Consider the following 27,985-nt stretch of genomic DNA (forward strand, 5'->3'; position numbering starts at 1 on the left):
ATTGGGGAATGTGTTGTCCATGGTGTTATTTTAAAAACCGCGTGTACATGGACAATTATCCAGTGCTCTGGTTGTGCCCGTCAACAGTGACAACAGATAATTGAGTTTTAAGTGTCTTACTTTCATCTGTCAAGATCACTGCAGTTGGTTAAAATATAAATGAGTTGCGTCTGCCTGTTTTTTCTTCCGAGACCCCAAGTCAAAAGTGTTTAAATATATGAACAAAAGGCTGTACCATGGCGTCGTACTATCCGGACGATACGACAGCTTCGGTCAACGGTTTCGAGATGTAAGTGTACACTTTTTACTGAATTTAGTACACAAAAGGTACTACTTATACCCCTAAGCATTTATTTTCGCACGCATGAACTTAAATGATCTGTGCGTATATTTTGAAGCTTTGACTGTGTATAAATGTGTTAATATTATGTGCTTATATTTATACACAGTCGCGTTATTCCCTTGGCCTGGCTATGCAACAGCTCTCCCCCGTGTACTTAGCGTGCTGTCGTTATTTTTACTCTCACTTGGACCGTTCGTATACTTAACTGCGACGACGATGATGACAACAACAATAACGCGTGGGAGATAAAAATGGCCAAGAGGCAACGATACCCTGCTTTTTTTTCGTGATCTCGAGTTTTCTGGACTGCTGTTGATAACACGTTTATTTTAAAGCCGAGATGAATTGCTATAGTCCGGTCCATTTGGCGTTCAGATGCGTTGTTTTCCTCGTATATATGGATGATTCCGCCGCAACTCGAGCCGCAACTGACGCGGACGATGTGCACTGATAGTGTGCGCTTAATGAGGTGAAATGCATAAACGTTAAGGTCAATATTTACGTAAAAATTTAGGCTCTTTTTGCTCCGATCACAATTTAAAATAGCATTTAAAGTCGTCATGATGATCAATTCGTCACTTCCTTAGGGTATAAGTCAATAACCTTAGGGTATAGGTGTCGATCTATCGCCACCAATCGTGTAACCGAATTCTTTCATTTCATTTTATTAACAAAATTGAGTCAAAAAGAAGTGCATCACCCTTTGGGCCTTGAATGGTTCGATACCACCATGTATCAATAAATTTTTAAACTACTGAATACAAGTAAATAGTCTCAAACTTCATCTTGCGACTTATATAATTTTTGATGGTACGAAACAGAAATTACGTTTTTTTAGCAAATATGTACCATATCTTATTTATTTATAAACGATTTTAATTGCTCCTCTACTTTTTATAACCACTGTAACTTTCGATTGGTGGCACTAAATAAATTAAACCGGGTAGGAGCACTTCTATTATACAAACAGCTTACTTACTGGTAGAATCGCTTTAAATACTTGTTGTAGATAGTATTTGATATTAAAATATCATGAAAAACAATTTTTTCAACAACTTTTCTTTCAGAACTATTTCCGAAGTCGTTTTAAGTCAGTTACGACGGAATCACCTCTATATGTACGTTAATTTCGATATTACCGTCACTATCTTGCAAAATTTTTTTAAAATTTTTTTTGTGTCAACAGTGTACGTACTTACAATACTGTAGATTGTTGTTGACAACTGATGAAGTCAATCACAAAATATCAATTCGTCATGAGACGCGTGGGGGAGGTTTTAGTTCCAGTTATTGCATTATTATACAGTTATTATATTATTTAAAATGGTAGAGGTTTTAGTTTCAACTTTAGCCACTTCATTTACTTTTGCAAGAACTCTTCGGCGCCAATAGTCGCGTCTCATGACGAATAGTGTTTAAAAGCTTTGATTATAATTTAAACATTCTTACAATGGATGAGAACATAACTATTTTTTTCACACAAGTACAGAAGTATTTTTGCTGTTCAGTTAATCGATCATTTTCAGAACGTAAATTATTGATTTTTTTATTTTTTTATTTTACGATGGTATGATTTTTTTTCTTTTTTATAATCTAGTGTATGAATTACAATTGGAGTTTTGGTAACATCTATTATAGTAATATTCCACATTATTTTTATATAGTATAATAATACAGATCACAGTGGTCGCACTGAATATGGCTGTATTATATTCAAACTCAATGGCCTAATGAAGCTGAAACTAGCAGACAAATTACAGTAGCGATACCGTCAAATAGTAAATTCTACCTTGCTACCCTTAAAACCAAAATGGGTACCCCTTTACTTTGCTAAATTCGAAAGGTACCTGGTCTAGTTTTAAAAGTAGAATTTGTCATTTGGCCGTATCGCTGGTGGAATGTGTCTGATAGTTTCAGCTTCATAATGGCCTAATATGTATTCGTCAAGATAAGTTTATCGTTAATTATATAAAATTATTCCAAATATTCGTGATGAATTGGAGTCTTCCAGGTGAGTGCACATTTTCATATCAACTTTTGAAGTATTCTAATTGTAATTTTCTTTCAATTCAAAAATAAAATACGTGGTTATTGAATTGTAGTGGATTTTCCTGTTAACGTTTTCGTTGGCCATTATTTACATTTACAAATTCACTATACATACATTGTATTTCAGAAAGTGTGTGTAACATCAGGTTGACAATTTTTTCACTCGTTTGAAAAATTATTTGTATGGTAATCGAGAACAAATGAGATTCGTCATTCTTGACTACACCATATTCATGTTACGTAACTTTTATCGAAATGATGAATCGGGACACATGCACATTGGAAATATATGTTGCCAAACCCATTAAAATTTTTATAGCTTTCTCTGATTCGTCGTAAGGTTCGAAGTAACAAAAAAGGTTTTAAGTTTGTCTAAGACTTTAATCGACATTGCGATCGTTTGTTAAGTCACTTGTTCATTTGAATAAGTACGAAAGAGATAAAATATTATTGTCTCGCTTGCACTTATTTTAATACCACGTTACTTAACAAATAATTGCAAATCACTAACAGCGTCGAATTTATATTATTCACATAAAACAAGCGCTAAATTTAAAAGTTTTAAATCTCAAACAAATATTCTTGTTTGTACTTAACATTTTCCTTTCTAATATAAAAGTGACGAAATTACGTTTGAAGTTTTGTGCTTCGATTTCAGAAATAACTAGTTAAGAACAACAATTTCCATTGTTCTCAACTCGTGTGATAACAAGTGTTTACATATTCTTAGAATCGATTAAAGCCTTCCGAAAGTCGTAATCAAAAAGTTTGACTACCATACGAGGATAAGAAATTGTTATCTTTACTCGAGCATCATTAAGGTTTACAACGTAGTAGAATACCTCCGTTAATATTTAGTGATTTCTTTGGTAAAACGATTTTTAATTCGAGAATAAAGAGAAAGTTCTAGACTTCGTTTATCTAATTTTTTAGATTTTATTTCCGTGATCGCCGATGAATTGGCGGCTATTGGAATAATAAGCCCCGCAGGCAACTTGACAGCAGTATTGGTGACTGCAATTTATTGACCTGGTCTGATTCTTAACTGTTGCTGTTCATTTCACACATAAGTAGGGGGTAGGATTTGCTTCCACTTGTACCGAGTATAGATGAAGAAGTAGTTCTTGACTTTTATGTAGTTAATTTCTATTAAACAATTCGAGAACTTTCATTTTTCTCAAATTAAACATTCATTACTTAGTTGAACGGCTCTATGGTTAACGTGAATTCTGTATATTGTACTTAAGGAGTAAAAAAAATTAAGAATTCCACTAATAATAAGTATGTAGATTATGACCCGAGCCAAAGTCGAATTAGCAACTGCGTGAATTTCGAAATTTTATTGTAAAATTGCATCACTGCGTTAAAATTATCGGACTTTGGCTCTTTTGTTCAAATTTAAGCTGGCCGGTGTGGTCTACTACATTTGCGTTAACGTGTGCAGCTGTGGTGAGCAATGAATCAAGAAGTCGCTGAAACTAGTCCACTACACACTCTATTCCGCGAAAAATCATTAGCTGTGTGGTTTAAAATAAATCTAATAAAAAAAAAATTAATTCCATTCTTTCCAGTCTCGATATCTTATGTTCTCGATATTGTATATGCAACGTTTTTCCGTAGTCCATAAGCGTTTAGTTGTTTGTCCGTTGATAACAGCTTTTGACATTTTTTCCTAATCAATACTTTGAAAGCTAATCTACAGTTTTATCAAATAGGTTTGCTCATTAAGCTAAGTACCTACTTAATTTTTGATGGCGTTATAAATGATTATCGCAATATGTTTTTGAAAAAAGTTGTACACGCTAAGTATTAACATCTAAATTGATAGTGAACACAAAGGAAAAAAAAAAAAAAAAAAAAAAAAAAAAACTGAACTAACAAACAATGACCGCAATGCTTGTGCAAGTGAATACTCGAGGTGATTATAATTCCATATTGCCCATGAGCTCTGTATTATCCTCTTCTTAATTATAAATAATGTAAAAGGTTTTTTACAAAAAACTCTAAATCATCTATGCATAAAATGTTGCAAGTAAATATACGATTTCGACCACCTAGATCGGTTAACCCGCCCCCTCGTCTTTGTGAGCGCTTTAAGGAGGGCATGGAAGTAAAGAAGCCCGCCTGTATCTGCTTACATTAAACGTTACTGCTGGCCTGAGGTCAATCAGGTCATCGCATAAACGATTCCCTCCCCGGGCCTGACGACCGAGAGATTTTCATACACTTACACGCACGACATTATTAGTTGGGCTTTGCACAGGAATCTATGCGTGGAAACAAAGAGAAAAACTGTCGCTACCGCCGATGCTTTTTCTCCATCTTTTGTTCTTACATGTAGGGGAAAAACGTAGGTTTTCCTGTTCTCCAGTTTTCTTCATCTGGAATTCCACGGAATGATGTTCACAACCCCCATTGTCGTACGACTAATTTTTAAATAGCATCAGTGCTTATTTCGTAAGTACTGCAATCGATCACCTTGGTATCTAATCCGTGCCATTCTAAAACAAGCCATTTGCGCTCCATAATTAACACAAAACTCCAACTAAATCCGCGTTAAGTATACCCCTTGGTTCGCAGATTTTTTATTTCTCGATTTCAAAAACTCATGCAAGCAGTAGGTAAATATATGATATTGTATATGCCGACCCGTGTCTTGCGTCATCATGGTGATGTGCAATAGTTTTGAAAAGCATGAGCGGATTTCAAGTTAACGATAAAATCTGTCGATCGCCAACAGTACTCGTATGCTTTCCAACCCCCGATTGTCCACTCCAACTTACAATTTCGTCCACATATCGTATACGGTCCAATTGAAAAACTGTTGTTTTTTCTGATCAAACAGAAAAGCTGCTTCATCCCAAAAAAAAAGATGTGCCGTTCTTTTATTTTCTCTCCCTCCCTGATGGTACGTAGTATCGTCGGTCGTTCGATCAGTGGAGGGGGGCACGTCTTCACGTACACACATGCATGTACGTATATATATACTATTACAGAGCACGGCTGTGTGTGTGTGCTGCAGCTTGCAACGATATTATACGCTCGACTGTCTCCCCTCCCCTTTTTCCGTCAGTCGTACCCCGCGTCGAAGTGGCGTGTAAGCTCTTCGCTCCGTCTTTCCATCCTCGTATTCGGCCATCAGGGGTACAACGCTCGGCTCAGTCGTTTCTGGCACGCCGTCCCGTCCGCCTCGGCTACAATTTTTCTCCATCCGGTTCTTTCACACGTGTCGGCAGTCCCCCGGGTGCATGCAGTGCATCACATTGTATGGACACAACCCCCACAGTGGGACATCGCCAAGAGCTGATAAATTAAAAAAAAAGAAGGAAGAGGAAAGGCCACGCGGATAAAGTGTGCGGAGTCTGCGTGTACAGTTGCGGATCTCTCGTGTCGCACCCCGTGACGGAGTCTGCGTGGGAGGCACCGTTTTTTTTTTTTTTTTCTTCTTCTTTTTGTCGGACAAAGTGATGGGTCAGGTCAGACCTTTGGTCAAAAAGAGGATCTTTCACGCCAAAAGGATGGTCAAGGACAAACTGCTTTTTGCCATCATTACACCCGACCTCGTCGCTTGACTCTGTTTTTTTTTTCGTGCAGTGCGGGAGTGTTTGATATACCACTTCGACAATCTTATCTTTCGCACGTGAGGAACTTGGCTTCCGCGGACGATTCTTATCTATCGACAATTAGAGTCGCTATTCGTTGACTCAGTGCACATATTATAGTGTCGTTGTCTCTTTGAGTGTGCGTGCGTAACATAAGCGTGTGCTTTTCAAGTGCTCGTGCGTGCGCTCGCGAGAGTTGGGATTTTGGACAAGACGATCCTTTTTTTTTTTTTTTACAATTTTGCCAATCCGTCCGATTTCGCGTGTGGACATAGACAGAGGAACATTAGATTGGCCAAAGGGAAGTTGGTGCTAAAGTGCAAAGTGTGTTTTCGTGGTATTGATAACAAATATCAAGTACAATAAACAGGACAAACGTTAAGAAAAGAGAAAGTCGTTGTTAAATATTGGTATTTTTAGAAAATAGTATTATAGAGACGCGTCGGGTCTTCCTTTATCGAATTTCAATCGTATCAACATAAGATTGCGTACAATAATTTAATTATACATATATTACTATACGTACATAGAAAGTAAGAATCCGTACGATTGCCAAAAATGTTGTCCAAAAGGTACGGTTATTCGGACAGTCCGAGTAGCGTTCTATCGCCAAAAAGGAGTTTATGGGGCAGTTCTCGCAGTCCGTTCAAAAAGTAAGTATATATATGGATTTTTTTAAAAAATTTTTACACAAATGTTATTGAATCGTGGGTATTTCACACCAACTTGTATAAAAAAATACCAAAGGTATGCGTTACGTCGACTTTTGGCACGAAGTACACTTAAAAAATTCAACTGCGGTCTTATAAATCACCAACGCCGCGTAATTTGCATTTTTGCCAAAATCTAAAATTTAAAATGCATAGCTATAGTTTGATTAAAAATGTTCCATGGAATCCAAAAATAAAATCGCTATCTCGATCTTTTACGGAGCATGAATATCTTTGATTCAAAACTCAAAAGGAGTAAATGTTATTAATAGTAGTACAGTTAATAATAAAAAATTTTTTAATCAAATCGACGAAAGGGATCAAAGTTTTTGAAACGAAAGGAAACACTCGAGTACTTGGCTCTAAAAATCTTGAGATTCACATTGTTGGTACTTAATATGCTCCCAAGCAAACAGCCGCGGAAGTAAAATCGTGTTTGATTCATTACCGATCTATAATATATTATGCACCTGCGAGCCTATATTATATATGCAAAACAACACACCTGGTCGTCCCACGTGCAGCGCGCGGTATCGTGCTCGTGCACAATTAGTTTACGCGTACACAATATACACGCTCGCACACAGAAAAAATCGATTTAGGATCGATCTCTTCGTAAAAATCGTCCGTGTTTCCGCGTTTTTATATATATACATCCCGTCGTCACAAGCGCTGTTCGCGTGGATAATCGCTCCGCCCACGCCAAAAATCATCGTCGCTTTATGTATGCACATTTGCAAAAAGAAACAAACGTCTCGCGCGAGAAAGGAAAAACAATGAGCTGCACCCACATCTTTGTATCTCGTTTGTTGTCGTCACCCCTTCCTCTTGGTAATTACACGTCTCGAATTGCTTATTTTCAATGCGCAAATCGAGCAATGAAATACGACGGGTTAACCGCGAGAGACGACAGATGAATGCGGGCTGGGTCCGTATACGTACCAACACGAGGCATTCCTCTGATTGGGATTAATTCGAAGAGATGACGGACGAGACTGTATAATTTCGGGGTAGTACCGACTTATTGGACGTCCTCCGCTGGTGTCTCGCATAATTAGAGTGCTCAAAGTGTTACGTTCGTTGTTGTTTTTTTTCCCCCTCTTGGTTTTGTGAAGAAAAAAGTCAACGAGGTTTTGGGAGGATGCGTAAGGTGATTTGGGACGCAGCAAAAACCGGTGAGTGCCATTATGTATTAGTGTGTCGAAAGAAGAATACTCATCTATTTGGAGTACAAGTGAATCTATCTGTTATCTGTTAAGTCATTGCCGTAGCCTACATACAGCTATTATACAACAAAAATGACCTCCCGAAATGTCGAATACGGCCACTTGACATTCTCGTAACGAATATTACGAGAGCTTTAACTGCACGCGGTAGACATGAAAATATAAAAAAAGTCAAGTGCTCGTTTAACGCTATACATATTATCTCAACACTGCGTCACATATGACGCGTGAATGTAACGTGTATACTAAATAAGTTTTTAAGTACATATTATTATATTAAACTCAAATAGCTAGAGCATCTTCACATAATATGTGTTTCACTTGATACATTGCTGATAAATAGGCATACATTGAGGAAAATAATACATATTTTGACCTTGTATACTATTTTCGCCAAACAGAAAGGGCTATGCGGTGTGTTACATTTACGATAACTATTTTTTTTTTTTTTTTTTTTTTTTTTCCTTTTTTTTACACCAACATTCGAGACTCTAGTCCAATCGCATCCTGCATACTATACATACAGGTGAAGTGCATGAAAAAAATATAACTCGTAAAAAAATAAGAGAAAAGCAAACTACACATAGTACACATGACTTTTGCACGTTTCAATCCTATATACCCATGTACGTATACAAAACAGACACGCACAGCTGGACCAACGCTTGTATATACTTGCAATAAACCTTTCCTCGTCGTGGATATCGATCTTCTCTCCCTCTCCCCGTCGCACTTTTTTCATCTCTCTCTTTCTCTCCGTACAGTGACAGAACAGAGATGAAGAAAAGCACCCGCCGCTACAGCTGTACAACATATCCCGCTGGGCAGCTGCAAGTGTTAGTATACATATATCGTGTGAACATGCACGTGTGACGTCACACAGAGAAGTAGCTTTACTTTGGTGTGTGTGTGTGTGTGCTTGTATCGCGTGACCTGACCTCTGCTCTGCTCTCTCGTCTCTGTATATGTAATATATTCAGCTGCCACTTATTAACCATACCTATAATGTGTATAAGCAAGAAAGAGATTTGGTACTTATATGTATTGTTATACACGTAGACCCCGACGTCATTGCCAATGTTACGTATAGATATAAAGTCTTGGTTTTTGAGATTCGCCAAAAGCTCTCTTTATGAGCTGTAAAAGCTCCCTCTTGGAGCAAACGCACTTGAAATCCAAACGCAGAGAGCTTCACTGCTGCTGCTATGATGCGCAAATTTTGTAGTTAAGTGTCTCAGGCAAGAGTGTCTGTGTGTTGTGGTTGAATTTATTTATTTTTTTTTTATAAATAATTTGTCCTTTTTCACTTTGATAAAAATATGTGCACGTGTGAAAATATCCCAAGGGTTCGCGCATGCGTCTCCCACTTGCGCTAATCAGATGCGTGGATCAGAAACAGCGTAGTATTGCGTGCTTTTGCTCGAAGAATAAAAAAAAAAAAAGCTCAAATTACTCTGTACTATGGATTTTTTTTTTTTTTTTTTTAACGAGATGCATAGTTTTGGTTCTTATGGCCAAGGCCATGCGTGCGAAAAGGGAAAGGTAATTATATTTGTTGCAAGGGTAGGGATTTTTTAGATTCCTTTGTGTTTTCGCACATGCCACTGAGCCTCTGATAATCGATTTACGTTATTTTTTTACGGCTTACGACGACGGCCCTCCTCTCATTTGAATTTTATTGATTTGTTTACAAAAGGTAACTTTATACGTGTAGTTCAATTCACGTTTTTTTGGCAAACCGAAGTAATTTCATTCACTCTCTTACACACGCTTGTAAATTTAAATAACATACTTCTATTATTAGATAAAACACTTGAAAATTATCACAAGTTCTGCATCAACCAGTTACAAAATTAATTTTTTGTTGGACAATAGATCAAATAAAGTTTTTACTGTCTAGTAATTTATTGGAAATAATTTTTCCAATACAGAAAGCACATTTTCTATAATCGTGAAAATTAATTTAAATTTCAAAATGATATCTACTTAGCTCGAGCTATGAAGTTATAAAATTTTCCGAGTTTAAATTGAAAAAAAAAAAAAAATTGAGGATGTGAAGTCTGAAGTAACTATATTGTAAAAGTGTCATCTCACGGAGTTTCGAGTTTTAAACATAAGTTTATGGGTTTAAAAGGTGAAATCAAGAAGCTATGAAGTTTTACATATTACTCTACTTGATTTCGGAGGATTAGCTTTGCATGAAAATTTTTTCAGCAAATTTACTTTGTTTTTACCATCCATAACATGCAGATGTAACAAAGTAACGTTAAAAAAAAAAAAAAAAAAAAAGTTTTGCAAGAAAGAAACACAGTCCAAGTCCGGTGAAACAAAATGACTAGAAATTCTTGCGCAAGATGCGTATAGTGGAAGTACTTTTTCCTTTTTCCTGCCTTACTTTCGCCGAAAATCCTTCAGATCCCCACACGCGCACGGAACAAAGAAAGAAAGAAAAGTCAGCGAAATGTTTTGGACAGTGCCACACGTGCCCCGAAGCGGAGTAAAGTGTGAGAGTCGCGTGTACATAATGTGGACACACAGAGACATCGCAGCGGTAAACTTTATGGACTCTATACTCTACTGCGGGAGCTTTTTTTCTCTCTTTTTCTACAGACAGGAAGTGCACGCTTACAGGCGTGCGACCACTTATTTTTAAACCCCCATGTTCTCTGGTTTCATCTAGGCTTTTGAGCCCCTACGGATCCTGTGGCACACATACACAACGAGGGAGGAAGAGATCGAGGGTACTCTCTCTCTCTCTCTCTCTTGTGGATTCGAGAGCTAAACGAAAAAAAATCGTAAATTTAAGTGCATCTGCCAGATGAGGCTGGGTGGCAAAGTGCTACTGTTGAGTGTAGTACCTTCTTCCTGCGGATGTTGAGGGCTCGTCGGCCGATAACATTATATACGCATGCGTTTCGATAATCAAACTATACGTTATGGACTAGCACTGGCCGATGATATAATATCTTTATGGTTATTGTGACATTGCCATTGTTACCATTTTTTTCGTCTTTATTTAATTGTGACCGCTCCTAATTTGGATTAGTACGTATATTTTTCAGTTTCGGATAAGAATTGGTTTTGGTCTCTCTGGTAGTGTTTCAATGTTTTCTTTTAGTTTCCCTGCTTGTTTTGACGAACCCTGCGCTTATCCGACGTCTTTCGTTTGAAGTTGAAATACTTATACAGTAGACAACTAGGCTCGATAAAAAAGTTTTGAGAGGAGCTTCTTGTGCTTAATTTTACCTCATACCGATTCGGTCGAGCTTGTTCAGGACATTATTTACTGTACAATAACCAGATGCACAACCCACGTAAGCATATAATGATCGAGCTGAATTTATGAACAGGGGCTTCAAATGAATATTTGACATGTAGAGTTGTATTTTTATTGGCTTGGGCAATTTTCAATAAAAATGAGGATAAAAGCGTCATGTCGAGGTAACATTGATAAAATAGTACGTGATCTTGTTATCAACAATAACTTGACCTATACGGCCCAATATGTAGTTGTCGCTCGATGCTATTTAAGTTGGCCCCCGTAAGCGCATCCAAGAGGACAAAACCATACACACCGCTCTCATGTGCTCTCGAAAGTGCTCCAGCACTCGGCAACGCTATCTTTTTTCTTTATTTAGCTCTCGGACGGTACATAGCGAAGCGTCTCGAAATTACTCACCATATATATACACAGATGTGGGTTGACTCTGTGATGCACGTGTAAATGATTGTTGTCCTTTCTGGCTTTGGTTAATGGTTTTTTTAAATGGCGTGCATTTTCATGGAAGGAAGTAACAAATATACCGTAAGGAGTTACGCATGGACGAGTAGGTATACCTGCATTAATCATACAGCGTATAGGTTGTCGTACACACGTATGTATACACTAAAGCTTTTATATAACCACCCGTCCAGGAATGGAATGGGTCTTCGGTGCAATTGAGTAAGACAAGATATTATTTTCATTTGTACAATTTTCATCAAAAACATTGCGATCACTCGCATAGGGACACACCCTTCCAGGAACATTGTTTCCTTTATTTACCCCGAAGCTGACAAGTACAAATGTTTGCCCTCGTTAATCACCTCCCATTCGTTTGGCGAATTTGGCGCTCGCCCTCGCGATGCGGCGTTATTTCACGCAATCATATACGACTATACTTCCTGCATTCTCGCTTACATTATCTTCTCTTTGGATTTCTAGAAAGTGACCACTTTAAACTCGCAACTCGAGGGAAATCTCAGTTGGGCTTCTGGAAATAGTTGAATTAACACAGAAATGATTTTTTTTTCTTTTCTTTTTCATAACGATGGTTTCATTCGTGTGAATTTTTTTTCTGTTGCAGCAGCAGCAATATGCCGCTTCCCAGTATTACGATGGACCTCACGATGCCTGGAGCGGTAAATGGTGAGTATATACACGAGAGAAAGATTGTTGTTGTTTTTTTTTTTTTTTCATTTTTACGTCTCAGACTTATTGCATGATAAATTTTTCTTTTAAATTTATCCGTTTGTTTACAAAATAAATCATACAGGATGTACGACGACGGAGATGATTCGTAGGGCGCGTTGAAATTATCCTATTTTTACAGGCTGACAAATGACCGGAACAGGGGAGTTGTAATTATCGATAAATTACTTCCTCTCGTTCATAATACCTACCATAGGGCACCTATGTTGTGCATCGACCGTAAAATCTGCGTACATAAATTCGATACGTCTCATTTGTTGCCGACATTTTATTAATCGGTCCCGCATCATCATGGTGCTTGGTCAAGAACAATCGGAACGTCTTGCACGTATTTTTTTTTTTTTTTCTTCATCTTGATTATATTTTAAAAAAAGGGGTATACACGGGTGGCGTTACTTGGATGGTATATTACTCGAGCTAACGAACCTCAGCGATATCGAAAAGTTTGACATTGTTTCCCCTCTGGATGACAAAGTATAAAAATAGCGAACAAGCCTCAATGATGATTTATATACATTATTGATACACTGCTTATCTTTATTTTTTACGTAAATTACTTTGACAATCATCATCACCTTCTCTTTTCTGTACTTTTGAGACAATCCATACATATTTTGTTGACTAAGTAACCGTGCATCATAACATTGTTCGAGAGGAAAAATTGTCTGTCAATTGCGGGTCACGTAATTCAAGTACACCATCGACTCGACTCTCTCTTTTAACCCTCGTCGAGGTCAAAGTGATACGAGTCACACCGCGCCTCAGCCTCCCGTCGTTCACATCTCGTGTGTGTATTTTTACCCACTTTCCTTCCATTGCGCGACAACGAGAACGAGGGACGCAAAAAAATAAAAGTCTCGAAAAGTTTCCTCAATGAAGCCTCAATGAAACGCCGCTCTTCCCTCTCGTTTCCTGTTTCCATCCCCTCGGAGTCCCTTGTCGCCGTTGCCTCGGCGTCAGTCAACTCGCACGTTTCACAAATACTTGTCGAGAAGCAGAAACAAAGGGAGAAAAAAAAAAAGGTTAACCACGTCGGTCGAGCTAGTTGCCTTTTCTCAGAAAACGCCGTCGCCGTGCAAGAGCTTTCCGGTAACTTTGTCACTCACTTTTCGGTGACGACGCCGCGTCATCGCGACAGCGCAGCCCGAGCTTTGGCACCACCAAACTCCCTCCGCGATTAATAGGTCCAGCGACGCACCGGTGGCCGAGTTAACTTAACATTATACATCGAGAAAATACGAGGAATCCCTCTCAGCTGTAATTTGCGCTGGTACGTGTTATTAATAAGCCTCGCGACTCCGTCTCTTTTTGGGTTGCTTTGAACATTTACTCCCTGCGCCGCACTTTCTTGTTGTTGTTGTTTATAGAAGAGACATTTTTTTACTAAAATACCTATACGCACTCGATCTTTGTGCCAATTTTGGACCAACCGCCCGGTGTTGTGGATGGCATTTCTTTTCGCACGTATGTATGTCGTCGGGGGGTTTCTTTTTTAAATCCTTAAAATAACAAAAACCACCGATTGTTCAGCATAAATGATGAATCTGTTGCGAAGGAAGTGCAAAAAGCGCGGAAGCGTAAATAATATATAGGCACACGACGCGCAGTCTGGTCCTGAAACGGTGTATTTATAGTGTATGTACCCAAGCTCGAGTGGATTCGCAGAATGGAGCGTCAAGTGCTTTTGATGGTACAAAGACGGAAATGAAAGTCACTTTTCCTCGTCCAGCTTTTAATTCTCTTTTCGCTCGGTCCGCGTTGTCGGTGATGCAGTACAACGTGACGCAAGCACACGTTGAAAGAGGGAAGAAAACAATGATGAATAATCGTGTAGTCATCGAGGGAGATGGAAAAGTCATTGAACCGTTCATAGTCTAGTTTGGAACCTCTTCTGTACCACCGCACGAACCAACATATACTGCAGGTGGACGAGTAAATTTGGCTTTTGCCGAGGTCAATCTGTGCCAGACGCTCACGCCCGACATTCGGCCCAGGCCGAGAGATACACTCTCTCTCTCCTTCCGCGATCTTCGGCCGACCGATCTACCCCTTCGGCTCTTTTGAGCTCTCCAAACGGGCACATGGAGCCTGTAGCGTATGTACGTGGTTGATGGGACAGTTTGTCTATCGAAATAATTTTGCAAGCTCGGCCATACGCTGGGGGCTATTTTCGATGGTCGAGCTTGCGCTCCGGTTTGCTTGAAATTCGCGCCAAAGTACGCCTTGGGTGGAAAGGGGAGGATCGCGCGCGTTACGCAACATATCATCTCCAAATCACCGATTTCTTGACTTTGGTCTTTTGCACAACAGAGCATCCTTTTTTTTTTCTGCTCGTCAAGACCCGGTGCTTCTATTGATTCGTTTTTCGGCGTCGGCCCGGTTTGACTCGAGCTTTCAGTCGCCCCGTATCCCCCCCGAGATGTGCAGCGTAAACACACGCTTTTTTTTTCCTGTCCCGTTGGGACTGGACTCGGAGACGCAACACGACCGGCTAGACCGTCCCGTACGGGAATTCCAAGCGCGATGGATGGGTTATTCTGGACTCTGTCCGGATCTTGTCGGTAAATCGCGACGGTTATTTTCAGAGGGTCCCTTTTGTTTCGGATGACAATTTTCTTTTTTTTTTTTTCATCACAGGTGTGGCTGTTTGCGGTCGGCGCCCGGAGCTGAAATGGGTTATTGAGTTATGGTTTATCCATGTAGATATACGAAAATAATGCACTTTTTTCCGATGAATAATCGAAGCAGAGAGCAATATACTATTAGTCGCGAATCAGATGGTTTGTGGCACTCTGGCTTGAGGTGAGGAAATAATGTTTACTTGTCTATTTTCGGACCTTTCTCCCCCGGCAAATGGAAGGTGACGATGCACACGTGCACTTTACCGAAATAAAGGCAGTCTCGGCTTGTCTCATTTTCTAAATGTGTCATCTGTAAATAGCCCACAGGTAAAGTCGGGGTCCAGTTTGATCTTTTAGCGCTTCGTGATGTTTCAGGTGCAAACTAATGCGACATGTACATATCCAGGTTCTTGTAGACTCGAAAATCGAGAAATATTTTTTACCCAAACGATATTCAAATGCATCCTATAGGTTTTTCACCAGTTCAACAGAAATACTCGGGATGAAACAGATATACATGCACACCTACACTGTGCTTTCGCCATTTGGCTTGTCGTTTCTGCCAAGATGATCCATCACGTCGCAATGTACCATTCATCACTCGATGTTTTGAAATTGTTTGATTTATCTTTATATTTTCCCAACAACAAGTAAATACAAAAAAAAGTATACCAAACGCAGGTGTGCGTTGTATATTATTTTCTCAATTTAGAGTTTAAAAGTTACAAAAATTGTTCTTTTTTTTCGATCGATACGTCAAACGTCACGAGTATAGAGATCTCGTTGTAAAGAATCTCCCGCGGAAGATATTCAATATGGCTGTGTTACTTCACGGAGCACGCGCGCCGAGACGGTAACCTGTGCGCACTCGATCGGTTTCATAATATATAGCGTTGTACCTCGCGAATAAAGAAAAACATAAACTTCTCACCTTACTCCACTGCGTTAGATAACTTTTCGAGTGTGTACCACAACAATGGATCTTTTTTACCTTTGTCACCCAAGTTATGGTTCTCGTATACATTTACATTTTTATAAGTATATGATGTAGAATATACACAGCGAATAAAGGATGATATTGAATTTTCCGGATTTGGTGTAGCGCAAACAAAATAAATTTTTTGTTCTTATTGTCGATTTGTATATCCCTCGCATGAAAATCAAAGTGTATCGCGTGAATCACGACATCTCGAGGACAGCGGATTCTGATTTATTGCTCCTCGAGTAGAAAATATGATAATTTTTTTGATCTGGAAAATATAATTTTTTTTTTTTTAATTTTCCAAGAACGTGAAGCATTTAATCGTAATAACCAATAATAATCGCAAATTCGGTAATTGTCAGTCACATCGATAAATTATGTTACTCGCTTGGAAAAAATTCAATGAGCTTTCAGTTGGTGCTTCATTGCATCATACATGGTTCTTTTTTACATGGTAAAAAGCATCAACATAATCCTCGTACTTTGCAACACTAGAAATAAAAAAAATACCGTACTTTCGTTTTGCTTCTTTTAAAAATAAAAAAAAGCTCGCGGTGATACTACACTTATTTTCGCAATCGCAACAAGTGAAAAACAAAAACAGCGCCAATTTCCAACAAAGAGTCCAAAGTTGTAAGTACATGAGCCAAAAAAAAGCGGCTACTCTCGTCCTCGCACATACCACCAATATGAACGGGTCAGTCTCGGAGCATCATCAGCGGGCACACGCGCCTGCAGGTATACAGAAATACCACGCGCGCAACCAATGGCCGTGTTAAAGGTGCACAGCTGTGCTCCGAACCAGCCAGTCTCGGCCGAGAGCCCGTGCCCGTCGCGTGCCACTTTTTACCCCAACGAGTCTACCACCTTATAAAACATCAAGAGAGCTCTTGCCCATCAGTTACTCACATCCACTGTCTCTCACTTGCGCGCGCGAAATCGTCACGTGGTAAAAGATGAAGTTTGACGCGGAGCTTGCGAGCCGAGCCAACTTCCTGCGGGGCGATGGGGTCCGGCGGCTCGACGGTATCGTCAATGATCTTCCCACCCATCGTCGACGGTCTGCCACTTTGGGTTAGAATCGACGAGCCGATCGGTTGTGCTCTTACCGATACCGCTGATGCCGATTCCATGGGTACGCTGTGTGTCTTTTGGGTGCATGTACATATATGGTAAAGGGTGAGGGTTGATGTGTACTGCGTGTGTTTTTTTTACCAGCCAGAGAGTCGCGTTTGCTCAATTGGGTAATTGCGGACGTTGTTGCTAGCGTATATGGTATACCTACGAGTAGGCATGTGTATATATGCATCCAAGAGCTTTTATTGGCGCGTGAATTGCGCGCTCGTTGATTCTTCATTGACCGGTGATGGGCTATATTGTCGTCGTTTCGCTTAAAAAGCCGTTCCGTTACGTAACGATCAGACGCTCTTTCTCTGTATTTATGACGCTCTATGACCAGCTGCTTTTATAAAATTTGTGTGCCTGGTTGTCTCAAAAATTTGGAGCAATAGCGCCAACACGAGAGACGATTCGATTGTTTATTCCGAGATACCAGAGAATATTATAATATTTATTGTACCTGCAGGCAAAAAGCTTTGGATGCGCGCGCGCGCCAACTTCGTATATACAGTGTCAACTCGAGTAGTACATTGATATATATATATGTATTTATTCATAACCATTAGAGTCCGAGAGATGATTTATTTTTTGCTCGTTTGTTGGCTTGGGATCAAAATTTCGCAGCTGCATATAGATACGTGTATACTCACGTATATGGGCTGATTAAATTATATTGTTGTTGATTTACGTCGCGGTTTGCTCAGTCGTTTCCGAGTTCCTTTGTCGAGAGATTTATGCCGTTAAGTAATACACGTACGGTCGAGAAAGTGCGAGGGATTTCTTGGTAAATTTATTTATAACCGTCTAATTTGAAATATTAATAGTTACTCAATTCAATGGATTTTACAAGTGGTGCCATTATTTGCCATTATTGTTTTTTTGCTTCGTACGGTTTCAAGTTCAGATTTATTAAAACCAAATATCATAAAGGGACAATCGTTTCAACAATTGTACGATTTAACGCGACACGATATCGCTTTTATTGTAGTTAAACTATTCCCCTTATCATTATTAACCTTCCGATCACTGGTTAGGCCAGTATTCCCTTTCATGCAAAAAAAATATATATACATTTTTTTATACTTTCATCTGATACTTATATTGGAAGCTTAATTAATAGATACCTAGTGGTAGGTACATATAATCGTTATTCAACAATAATAAAATCGTCGATTTTTTAAACCAAGTTGAGTACTAAGTCTTTGTTAATCAAAGACATATTTAGAGCCCTTTTTTTCTAATATTATGCATTGGGATGGTAAAAATAACACACTGATGACTTAGACTTTGTAAAAATGGACAAGAACTAATTCGTTGTATTCTGCTTATGTTAAGTTTTGATTTTTAACAATTTTTAAATCATCTCAACTTCTAATTTTGCTAAAAAACGAACGGCGCAACTAAGTATGGGAAACCATATCCTACCTCATACTTACTTACCGAAACTATTTACGCGACAATCATCGTGTATTCCACGTATAAGCTAGTAATCGATTTATTTGGTGTTATTTAAAATACTTTAATAAAACATGTAAAAAAAAATGTCCAAGTGGTGAACCACTGCGTGTAAAATTCACATGCGAAACAAATTATAATAAAATTGCCAAGATCCATCCGTCGACACGTTCAAGCCATTCCTCCTAGATGTGACAGGCCGATCATTGTCGTGATTAACCAACGTGTTGTTTTTTTTTTTGTTTATTTTTGTTTTTTTAATCTTCCGCCTCTTGACGTCGGCGCTTGCGAATCAATTTCCCAACAACATGAGCGGCATCGCGTCAACGTTTATTTTTTCCTAGTACCTACCAACCGAAAATTCAATACCACGCAACCATGAACCGTTTACAATAGTAAACACTACGCGCCTCTCCCTCGGCACCCGCAATGACACGACCCTCGTGTTTTTTTTTTTCCAGACACGAACGTAAAGTCGCCGGGAAACTCGTCCTTTATGGAAGGCGGCCAAGGAATCTGGGCCCCCCGCCGGACCATGAAAGAGTACGAGGAGCAGATGAACTTCCTCCAGAAGGAGAACTTCAACCTGAAGTTGCGCATCTTCATGCTCGACGAGCGCTTGGGCATCAACTCCTCGGACAAGGAAGTCATGAAAAAGGCTCTCGATGCCAAAGTCGGTACCCCTGCCCCTCCTCTGCCCCGCATTTTTTTTTACATTTTAATCTTTATTGTCCACGTGTTTGTTCGGCCAGATGGAGAACGAAAGCCTCAAGAAGGACCTCATGGAGAAGCACGAGCTCCTCGTCCAAGCGGCCAGGGCCATGGAACTCGTGGTCGAGCAAAAGTCGTCGTTCGAGCGGCAACATTCCGAGGACCAGGAGGCTCTCGAGCAGGAACGCACGAGGGCGGAGAAGCTCGAGAAAGGTACGACGAAACAATTTTCGCTGCTGCCTCAGCCTTTTGATTGTTGTTTTTAATTGTCCGTGTTTGTTTGTCCTTGCGCAGAGGTCGAGGAGTGTAAGGCGAAGCTGAACGACGCCGCGTACTTCGAGGAGACGTTCGGGATAGCGCCGGAGGAGGCCTTGGAGTGCAAGGAAAAGCTGCAACAGGTCGAGGAGATCAAGGCCTCGCTGGAGTCGGAGTTGAAGCAGTTGTCGGCGAGCTTGGACGAGGAGAGGGAGTGGGCTCGAGAGGTGGAGAACGAGCGGGACCAGTTGAGGATCAGGTTGGACGCGGAGGTCATATCCAAGGAGAAGTTGGCGCTCAAGAGGGACCGAGAGATGGAGGCGCTCAACGAGAGGATCAAGGAGCTCGAGGAGCAGGTCTTGAAGAAGGAGGGCTCGTGCCAGCAGCTGAGGAAGGATGTCGTCGAGAAGGACAAGGTGATCGGGGAAAAGAATGCCCTGCTGGAGGAGAAGAGCAGAGTTTACGAGGAAGTCTCGGCGGTCGCGGAGAAGCGGAAGAAGATGTTGGACCAGCAGAGGAGCTCCATCATCGCGATGGAGGCTTCTTTCACGGATCTCAACATCAAGCACCGCAATTTGCTGGCCAAGGTGGTGTATTTTTTTCCTGTATCCAATGATTTTTTTTTTTCTTTTGCATCGTTTAACGAATCTTTTGGCTTGGCCATTTGAGTAGTTTGACGGCTCGAGAGTCAACTCGTCGACGTTGTCGTTGGCCGACGAACAACTCTATGGTAAAACGTACGGCCTGTGCAGTCCCACGAGAAGTTGTGGCCCATTGGACTTTGATCTGAGTTCCGAAAGAGCCAAGACACGCGATTTGTGCGGTTATCTGGACAGGAGGGATCCTCAGGAAATGAAAAAAGTAGGTATCATTTTGGAATAGTTGGAGGCACGTGTGTTGGAACAATCGATGCGACGTGATGATTTTAGGAGCTGGAGGAAATGGAACGAGAGCTCAGGAAACAAGAGGAGTTGAAAAAACAGTTGAACCTGAAGCTGTACCACGCTCAGGAATCGGTTCAGGAGAGCGAAAAAAATTACAAAAAGTTACAAGTTGAGAATCGAAAAGCCCTCCAGATGATCCAGAGTTTCATGAAGCGTCACGAACAGTCGGTGGAGCAGGAGACCAAGAAAAACCGGAGGATCTTGGAGTTGGAAGCCGAGCTCTCGAAGCTGCGCAACGATTATTCGCGGGCCAGCAGGACCAGCATCACCAGCACGCCCGTGCGCAAGAAGCTCAGCGGCGAGTATCTCGAAAGTCCCGAGCGTGACAGCAGTGCCCAGGTTTGTCATCGTTCTACAATACCTCAAACGATAAACAATCGTAACTAACGTTGAATCTTGTAACAATAGCTTTTGCATGCCACGATGAGTTTTCGTTCACTGTTCGTTGTATCATACTGCTGTTGAATTGCATCAGATAATACATACGAATGGGAAAGTTTGCATGAAGCTTACAAGCTACCTCGCGAGCAAGAGAATCAAAGAAGCTCAAGGCTTCTTTTCTTTCTAATTTCAGAAGCGCTGAATACGTGATGCTTATCGTTCATGCGTATTTTCTTTCTGCTCTGCTTCATCGCACACCCATTCATTCACACACGCACCTAGCTTAAGCTTGCACACCCAACGACGCTGGTAGCCAAATGGACAAAGTTGTTGCCAGACGACCGATTTGCGTTAATTTTACTTATTTATTTTATTTTTTTTTTACCATTGTAATACAAAATTTTACAGCGGCGAGATTTCTAACATAAAAAAAAGAAGCATATTTTTTATCCAATCAAGTCGAGCGTCCGATTTCTATTTTCGACCAGTGTCCCGGAGCAATCGGTAGCGAATCGCGCGCTATCGGGGCCAATCCGAGCATCAGTCGACCCGACCGCTCCAAGGCGCGAATGCCGTGAACAACGTATAGCCACTTTATAAATACGCGCGCGCGGTGTACCTTTTCTCGGTGCGCCAAGGAGACCTCCATCGGCGAATTTTTCCATCTCGCTCTCTTGACAAAAACGAATTCGCGCAATGTGGAAGAAAAAGCCGTAAGTTGCTCCTTGTAATACTCAAAGAGAGTTGCGGCGAGCGAGTGCCATTTGCCGCTTGATTTGTGCACGAGGCAAAGGAGGTTGATTATCAATCTGCGGTTGTTGCACTTTCACTAAGAAAAGCCTCCTCGGCCCGACTCTATTAATAAACATCGAAAAGAGGGAGACAGAGAGAAAGACGGTCGGCGTCGCGACGCTTTTCGAGAGGCTCTGCCCGACGAGGGGAACTCGCGTGTGTAAATTCACTTCGACTCGAGCGAGCGATCGCCTCGAGTTTGCATCGACGAACGACGACTCGTGTGCTCGCGAATTCGACATTCATTGTTGTTTCGTTGCTTTAACTTTTGTTTTCCATACACGTGGGCAAAGACGACACCAGAACGGGCCTTTTTTCTTAAATTAAAAATCGAACCGTATCGCAACGAAAAAACGCGCCTTTGCAACTATAACGACGAAACAACGAAATTTTTTAACATAATAACTAACGTTCGATCTATTGATATTTAGCTTTTACGTTATCGACGCGACAATCGCTTTATAACTCGCTGTGGTCGTCGCTTTATACGATTAACAATCGAAACAGTTGAACTACGATTATAATTTATTTTATATACTTTTTTTTTTTTTTTTTTTTGTAACGACGCCTTATATTGTATATAAAATAGTGCTAGGCAGTGACTAATTATACATTGAAAATTTGGAATAAGATAAACGAGAGAATAATAGACTACGCACGTATATACACACACACACACACAATGGCGATGCTTTCCTGCTTTTGCGCTTCAGAGCGAGTGGAGGTAGGTTGCAAGCTGTGTGTTTCATGCATCCAAATTTTTTGCTTTGTGTTTGTGTGAAACATTTCTGTACAAATAAGCAAAACAAAGTTTTAGAGAGTGTGAGTGTAATTTTTGTATAACTTAACAGTATTGAGAGCGGCGATTTAACATTTTTGACGACGTTCAACACACTGGAATTGATTTGTTTCTTTTAGGAGCCAATCATTGTTACTCTTGTACCTCCAAGATGTTGGCAAAAGAAAGCGAAAAATTGATCGAAAATAACTAAAACGACTGCAACCGTTCAAGCTTTATTATTTATTTTTTTTTTTTTTTATCCTCACCACTAACTTTCCAATACTGACACTTTGTAACTTATTTTTTTTTTTTAATTTTGTTTCGTACTCTTTGTAAACGTATATTTTTGTTTTATCTACTTCTCTTTTTCGCACTGCACGTATTTTCCATGCCTACGCCTTGAAATTGTAAATTTGTAAAATTGTGAAAACTAATGCTTGTCTGAATAAAAACGACTTTTATCGATAACCGACGTTAGTGTCTTGCGTTTTACTGATGCGTCGACAATGTATTGAATAATTTCATGTGCGCAGCAACGATTCGAGGAGCTGGAGAGCAAGATCAACGATCTCCGAGACCAAATCGATACCGTCAAGGCCGAAAAGAGTTTGCTGGAAAAACAAACGAAAATCGAGTCCGAGGTAAGCAGGGGAATCCCAATTACATGTATGCGTACAAATTATAAGCCCAAGGAGCCATCACGTCGCGCCGTTCATATATATACATATACATAACGTAAAAATCAGCGAATTGAATAACAATTAGACAAACACGAAGCTGCACCGCGCGCACAGCACAAAAGAACACTCGGTCAATTTGCCCTGCCGGCCGGGCTTGTCTTGTGAATCGCCGGCCCTATAAATAGCTTAATGTAAAGTTTCCGCCTCGTCGAGAGAGGAGGGGAAGGAGAAAAAAAAAAAGAGAGACAGAGAGCGTTGACTTGTACACGTTTCAAATGGATGTAATTGAAGGCCCGAGCAGAGCATCGGCCCAGCTAACAACACGTGGGCGCAACGCGAGTCGTTGAGAGCACCACTTTTCTTATACTTTTCCCTCCCGCGAACAATTGATTCCTGCAATCGAGGAAAGGCGAGCGGAGGTGCAATAACATAATCCATGTCGTCTGTTCAGGAGTTGCGCGAGCGCTTGGAAAACAAAGACCTGAAAATCGAGTGTCTCGAGTGCGAGAAACAGTCCATTGAGTGCGAGCTGCGGGACAAAGCCAACGAGTACGACAAGCTGAAGGAACAGTATAACAAGGACGAGCTGCGTCGCGAGCTCGAGGACAAGAACCGGCAGATCGAGGAGTTGAGCAAAGAGCTGCAGATCAAGACCCACAACCTCCAGCAGTTGGTCAACACCGAGCTCTGGAGTAAGAACCGCGAGATCGCCAAGTTGCAGAATTACGTGACGGCCACGCAGTGCGGTGGTCCGGACAGTACGGACGCGAGTTTGCAGCTGAGGGCCCTGATCAAGGAGCTGAACGACATTGGCATCCAGGTGACGCTCACCGACGACATTGTCCAGCTGAACTACGCCGACTCGGAGACTAGCGTCGACGCGTCGACTCTCACCGGTTACATACACAAGCTGCTCGCTCAGAAGGCCGAGCTGGAGGAGAAGGTGGATTACCTCAAGTGGCTGAATGTCGTCTCGAAACCGAGCAGTCCCATTGGCGTTGCCGAGGTCAGTGGGTGCGACTCCTCGGTCGAGAAGGACAAAAAGTACTGCGAGATGCTCAGGACACATTTGAAGGAGCTGGTCAAATTTATGAACGAGATGCTGAGGGAGCAGAGCGCCAAGGTCAACAGCAAGCAGAAGAAGATCGTCTACGATGCCCTCATGAAGTCCAACTTCCTCTCCGAGGACTTTATCAACACCCTCGACTGCATCAAGCCCGATGAGCTTGACTGCACCTCTGGATTAGACAAATCGGCGAGGAAGAGCAAATCCGACAACTTGATGGACTCGAAGAACCAGTTGTCCACTCCGTCGGATTCGGAGACTTTTTCGGAGCCCGATCGGACGGTTTCGCAAGCGCGTATGGGCCTACCGGAGATCAGGCGGAAATTCCAGGTGACTAGAGCGAGACTGTTCAAGTACGCAAAGAAACGCAGTGACTCCGAGGACTCGGGAGATTCGGCGCCAGGGCTGGCCAATTCTTGCCAGAGCGACGGGACCGACTTTGACGCCAATCGGCAGATACTCGAGCTCAAGGACATCAACAACTTTTTGTGCTCCGAGCTGAATTCCCTGAAAAGGGAGCTGATGAAGACGCTCGGCGACGACTTTGTCAACAACAAGCTGTCGATGCTGCTGACCAAGCTGGAAAAGTCGAGTCTCTACTGCGAGAAGCTGCAGAATACCTTGGAGAAGAAAATTCACGAGTGCCACTCCCTTAAGAAGGAGAGCAAGCAGAACAGCGCCAGGAAACTCCAGCTGGAGAATAAAATTCTGGAGATGGAGGGCAGGGCCCTCGAGCTGACCAAGCAGAAGGAAGAGCTGTTGCAGTTCAAAGAGACGATGGATAAGAAAACAGCTGACATGATCTTTGCGTTTAACAAAGATAACGAAGTGGTAAATTTCGAATGGGGTCTAATTTTTGATTTTGCGGTTGACTCTTGCTGTAACTTGGTTTTTTTTTTTTGTTTTTCGTTTTGTTTTTCTAGATGAGGCTGAAAATTAAACAGTTGGAGGATGAGATTGCAAAATCGAATGCGATGGTTTCTAAGCTCACGAGAGATTTGGACCAGTTGACCATGACGAACAGTCAAATTTTGGTAGAAAATACCCATCTAACAAACGACAAACTCAGGCTTGAGCAAGATCTGAGAAAATCGGAGAATCGTTACGGCGTCACAGTTCGGAATCTTCAAGACAAATTTCACAAGGAGGTAAGCGACATGTGCATTGTTGACATTACCATCATATTATTTCTCGCAATGTGCGATTCTGAAACGCAACAATGGTTATGTGTGTAACAGGTAACCGACTTGAATCAAGCCAACGAATCTCATCGAGCCCGATTGCAAGAGCTCGAGGCGACAAACAAGGAACTGCGAAGACACGTGGTTGTGTGCGAGGCGAGTGATTCTGCTCCAAGCTCCAGCGGAATATCCTCGATTCCACCAGACGTCGGGGCAAAGTCGATCTGTGACGATATCCTCGGCGAATACGACGCTTACAACGTACGTATGAAAGTCAACTACTAATCACACTTATGTTTTGCATGTTAATGGAGTGTTTTTTTTTTTAATTTTTTTTTTTTTTGTTATTATTGTAGTGCGTCCGATATTGGTTGCCTTTGACTTACCAAACGTCGAGTGGGCGCAGCAAGTCCAGCTGTTCTCCGGATCTCGGCATTGAAAGCGACACCGCGGGTACATCGTCAAAACCGTACGAAGGATCCCTAAAGGTCACAGAGTCCATGAACAATATGCTCAGCGATGACGACACCTGCAACAACAATCCCGGACAACGAGACACCGACAACAATAGCCCACTACGTGCAGAAAGTAATTATATTCACCACGTGATTATTGCCCTCGATTTTATTAGATTTATAGTGTGTTCATAGCCCCTCTCGAATAGTGCGACAGAGTTTGGTTACACTTGTGTGCTACTGATAATTGGCTACACAGCAGTATAATAAAGCGCTGTCTCGAGAGTTGGACAATACCCATTTTACATTGGTAAACCAATGATTCTGGCTTCGACCTTTCACATTGCTGAGCTTGATGCACAGAAATGCCGAGCACGTTACCTATAATCTGTCAAAAGAACTATTTTCAATTTTGCGAGTTTACCACTATGAACACACTATCATAAACACCACCTTTTGTGAATTGAGACACGGAATACTTCACAGCCAACTTTTTTCTATTTTTATAGGTGGGCTTTTATATTATAGTATGTATCAAACTCCAATTCGTTGATTGTTAAAAGCTTTTGGCAGGCTAATGTCGCGAGTTGCGTATAAGCTATAGCACGCTAATTTTATAACGTCACAACTATCGTTTCGATGTTCCATAGTTCATTGTACGCTGTATAACACGTGTCATGCATTGTTGCATGATCATTGTAATAACATTACTCATTACTTTCAATTTCACTTTTCCTCAGTACAATCTACTGTTCGCGAAAATCATAGAACTTTTGGTTAAATATTATCAGACAAAAATAACGTAATATCCAAGCATCCACGTGTTCAGTAGTAGCTCATTGCATGCCGATTAAGATTCATGTCAATTATTTATTCCAACAATTTTCAAACCTTTTGAAAATACTCGTCAGTGTTGCACCATTTTATTTACAGCGCTATACGTGTATAATATTAATTTTACCGCTTTGCCACATACTAAAGAAAAATGCAATGATCGTACAGTACAAAGTAACAGTTGAATGAAAATAGTATTCAGCCATAATTTATTCGTGTAGAACTATTACGAACCATTTTTTTCGATAGATCAAGGAATGATGAATGCTTGCTAAAAAATTTCAACTACTTATTTTCGTACGCAAATATCATTTCCTTCTCGTTGATAACTTGAAAATAATCGTTTATTTCCGTGTTCAGGTCTCGAGGAAGTGCGAGCGCTTAAAAAAGAGAATGTCGCTCTCAAGAGGAGGTTGATGAGAACAAAGCGAGTTCTGGAGGACACGTTTCATCATTTGTCGGCTTCCAACAAGAACAAGAAAAGCGTCGAAAAAGCCATCGCGATACAGCTAATGATCACAAAAAACATACTCAAGAAGACGAGAAACTACGAAGAAACGCAACCTCGCGACAATTGAGGATTTAACAGTCGAAACCGAAAAAAAAAAGAAAGTTGCAGATTGCGCGGTTGCATTATTGGTTGCTCTTACGCGTTGAATAAGCAACGACGACGACAACGTCCACGAACACTTACCGATGGGGTATTATCTTTTTTATGTACTCTATTCTCGAATCCATGACTGTATTCATTTCAAACACGTGTTCCACGCTCCTCGACCACCTGCCCGTTGTCGTTGGCACGTGATTACTCTATATATTTATGTCGGTTGACATAATCAACTCAAGTGAACTGGTTACACGTACAATTCTCAGCAGCAGAGATTTCGTATTCTTATATTTATAGAACCTATTTTTACAAGATTGAACGAAAATTTTTCTAAAATAAGACGACGAAAAAAAAAAAAAGAAAAAAAATATTTAAAAACTACATCAATTGTTATTACAGATGTCAATTGAAGATGTACATTGGACTTTATATGTATATATTTATATTATGTATTTCCACGAGTTGAATGACGATTTGTTCTTAAAATTTTTGTAGTACATTCGACTTGTTCTTATTTTATCTACGATAGTGTACAGGTACTGATTTCTTTCTATGGATTATTATTTAACCACGTACCCCTTACGTGTTTTGTTGATTTGAAGCATCTTAAGAAACAAAGATTTTCCAAAATTGTATATAAATTACAATTTACCAAAAGAAGAATGCATCTGTAAATAAATCTTTAATAAAGTGCCATTCATTCATTGAATTATAATTTGG

General features: G+C 40.7%; 1 protein-coding gene across 2 annotated transcripts; it reads left to right on the forward strand.

Annotated features, from left to right (window-relative positions):
- The first annotated feature begins 26 nt into the window (after nucleotides 1-26).
- cnn (phosphodiesterase 4D interacting protein centrosomin) lies at nucleotides 27-27,974 on the forward strand. Of its 2 annotated transcripts, none has more exons than XM_089593508.1 (13): nucleotides 27-289; nucleotides 12,277-12,338; nucleotides 19,040-19,251; nucleotides 19,331-19,502; nucleotides 19,584-20,131; nucleotides 20,217-20,405; nucleotides 20,474-20,827; nucleotides 22,976-23,083; nucleotides 23,574-25,019; nucleotides 25,112-25,336; nucleotides 25,427-25,630; nucleotides 25,726-25,957; nucleotides 27,019-27,974. In XM_089593508.1, exons 1-13 carry the CDS (start codon nucleotides 237-239, stop codon nucleotides 27,234-27,236), a joined length of 4,023 nt encoding a protein of 1,340 aa, XP_089449634.1. In that variant the 5' UTR covers nucleotides 27-236; the 3' UTR covers nucleotides 27,237-27,974. The 2 variants fall into 2 exon arrangements, with proteins under 2 accessions (XP_089449634.1, XP_014205041.2); XM_014349555.2 differs by lacking the exon at nucleotides 27-289 and adding an exon at nucleotides 5,900-6,647.
- Nucleotides 27,975-27,985: the final 11 nt, after the last annotated feature.

The sequence above is a fragment of the Copidosoma floridanum genome, unplaced genomic scaffold, assembly GCF_036245765.1.
Source record: "Copidosoma floridanum isolate Cflo_tuat_1 unplaced genomic scaffold, Cflo_Japanese_pri ptg000019l, whole genome shotgun sequence".
NCBI classification, from domain to species: domain Eukaryota; kingdom Metazoa; phylum Arthropoda; class Insecta; order Hymenoptera; family Encyrtidae; genus Copidosoma; species Copidosoma floridanum.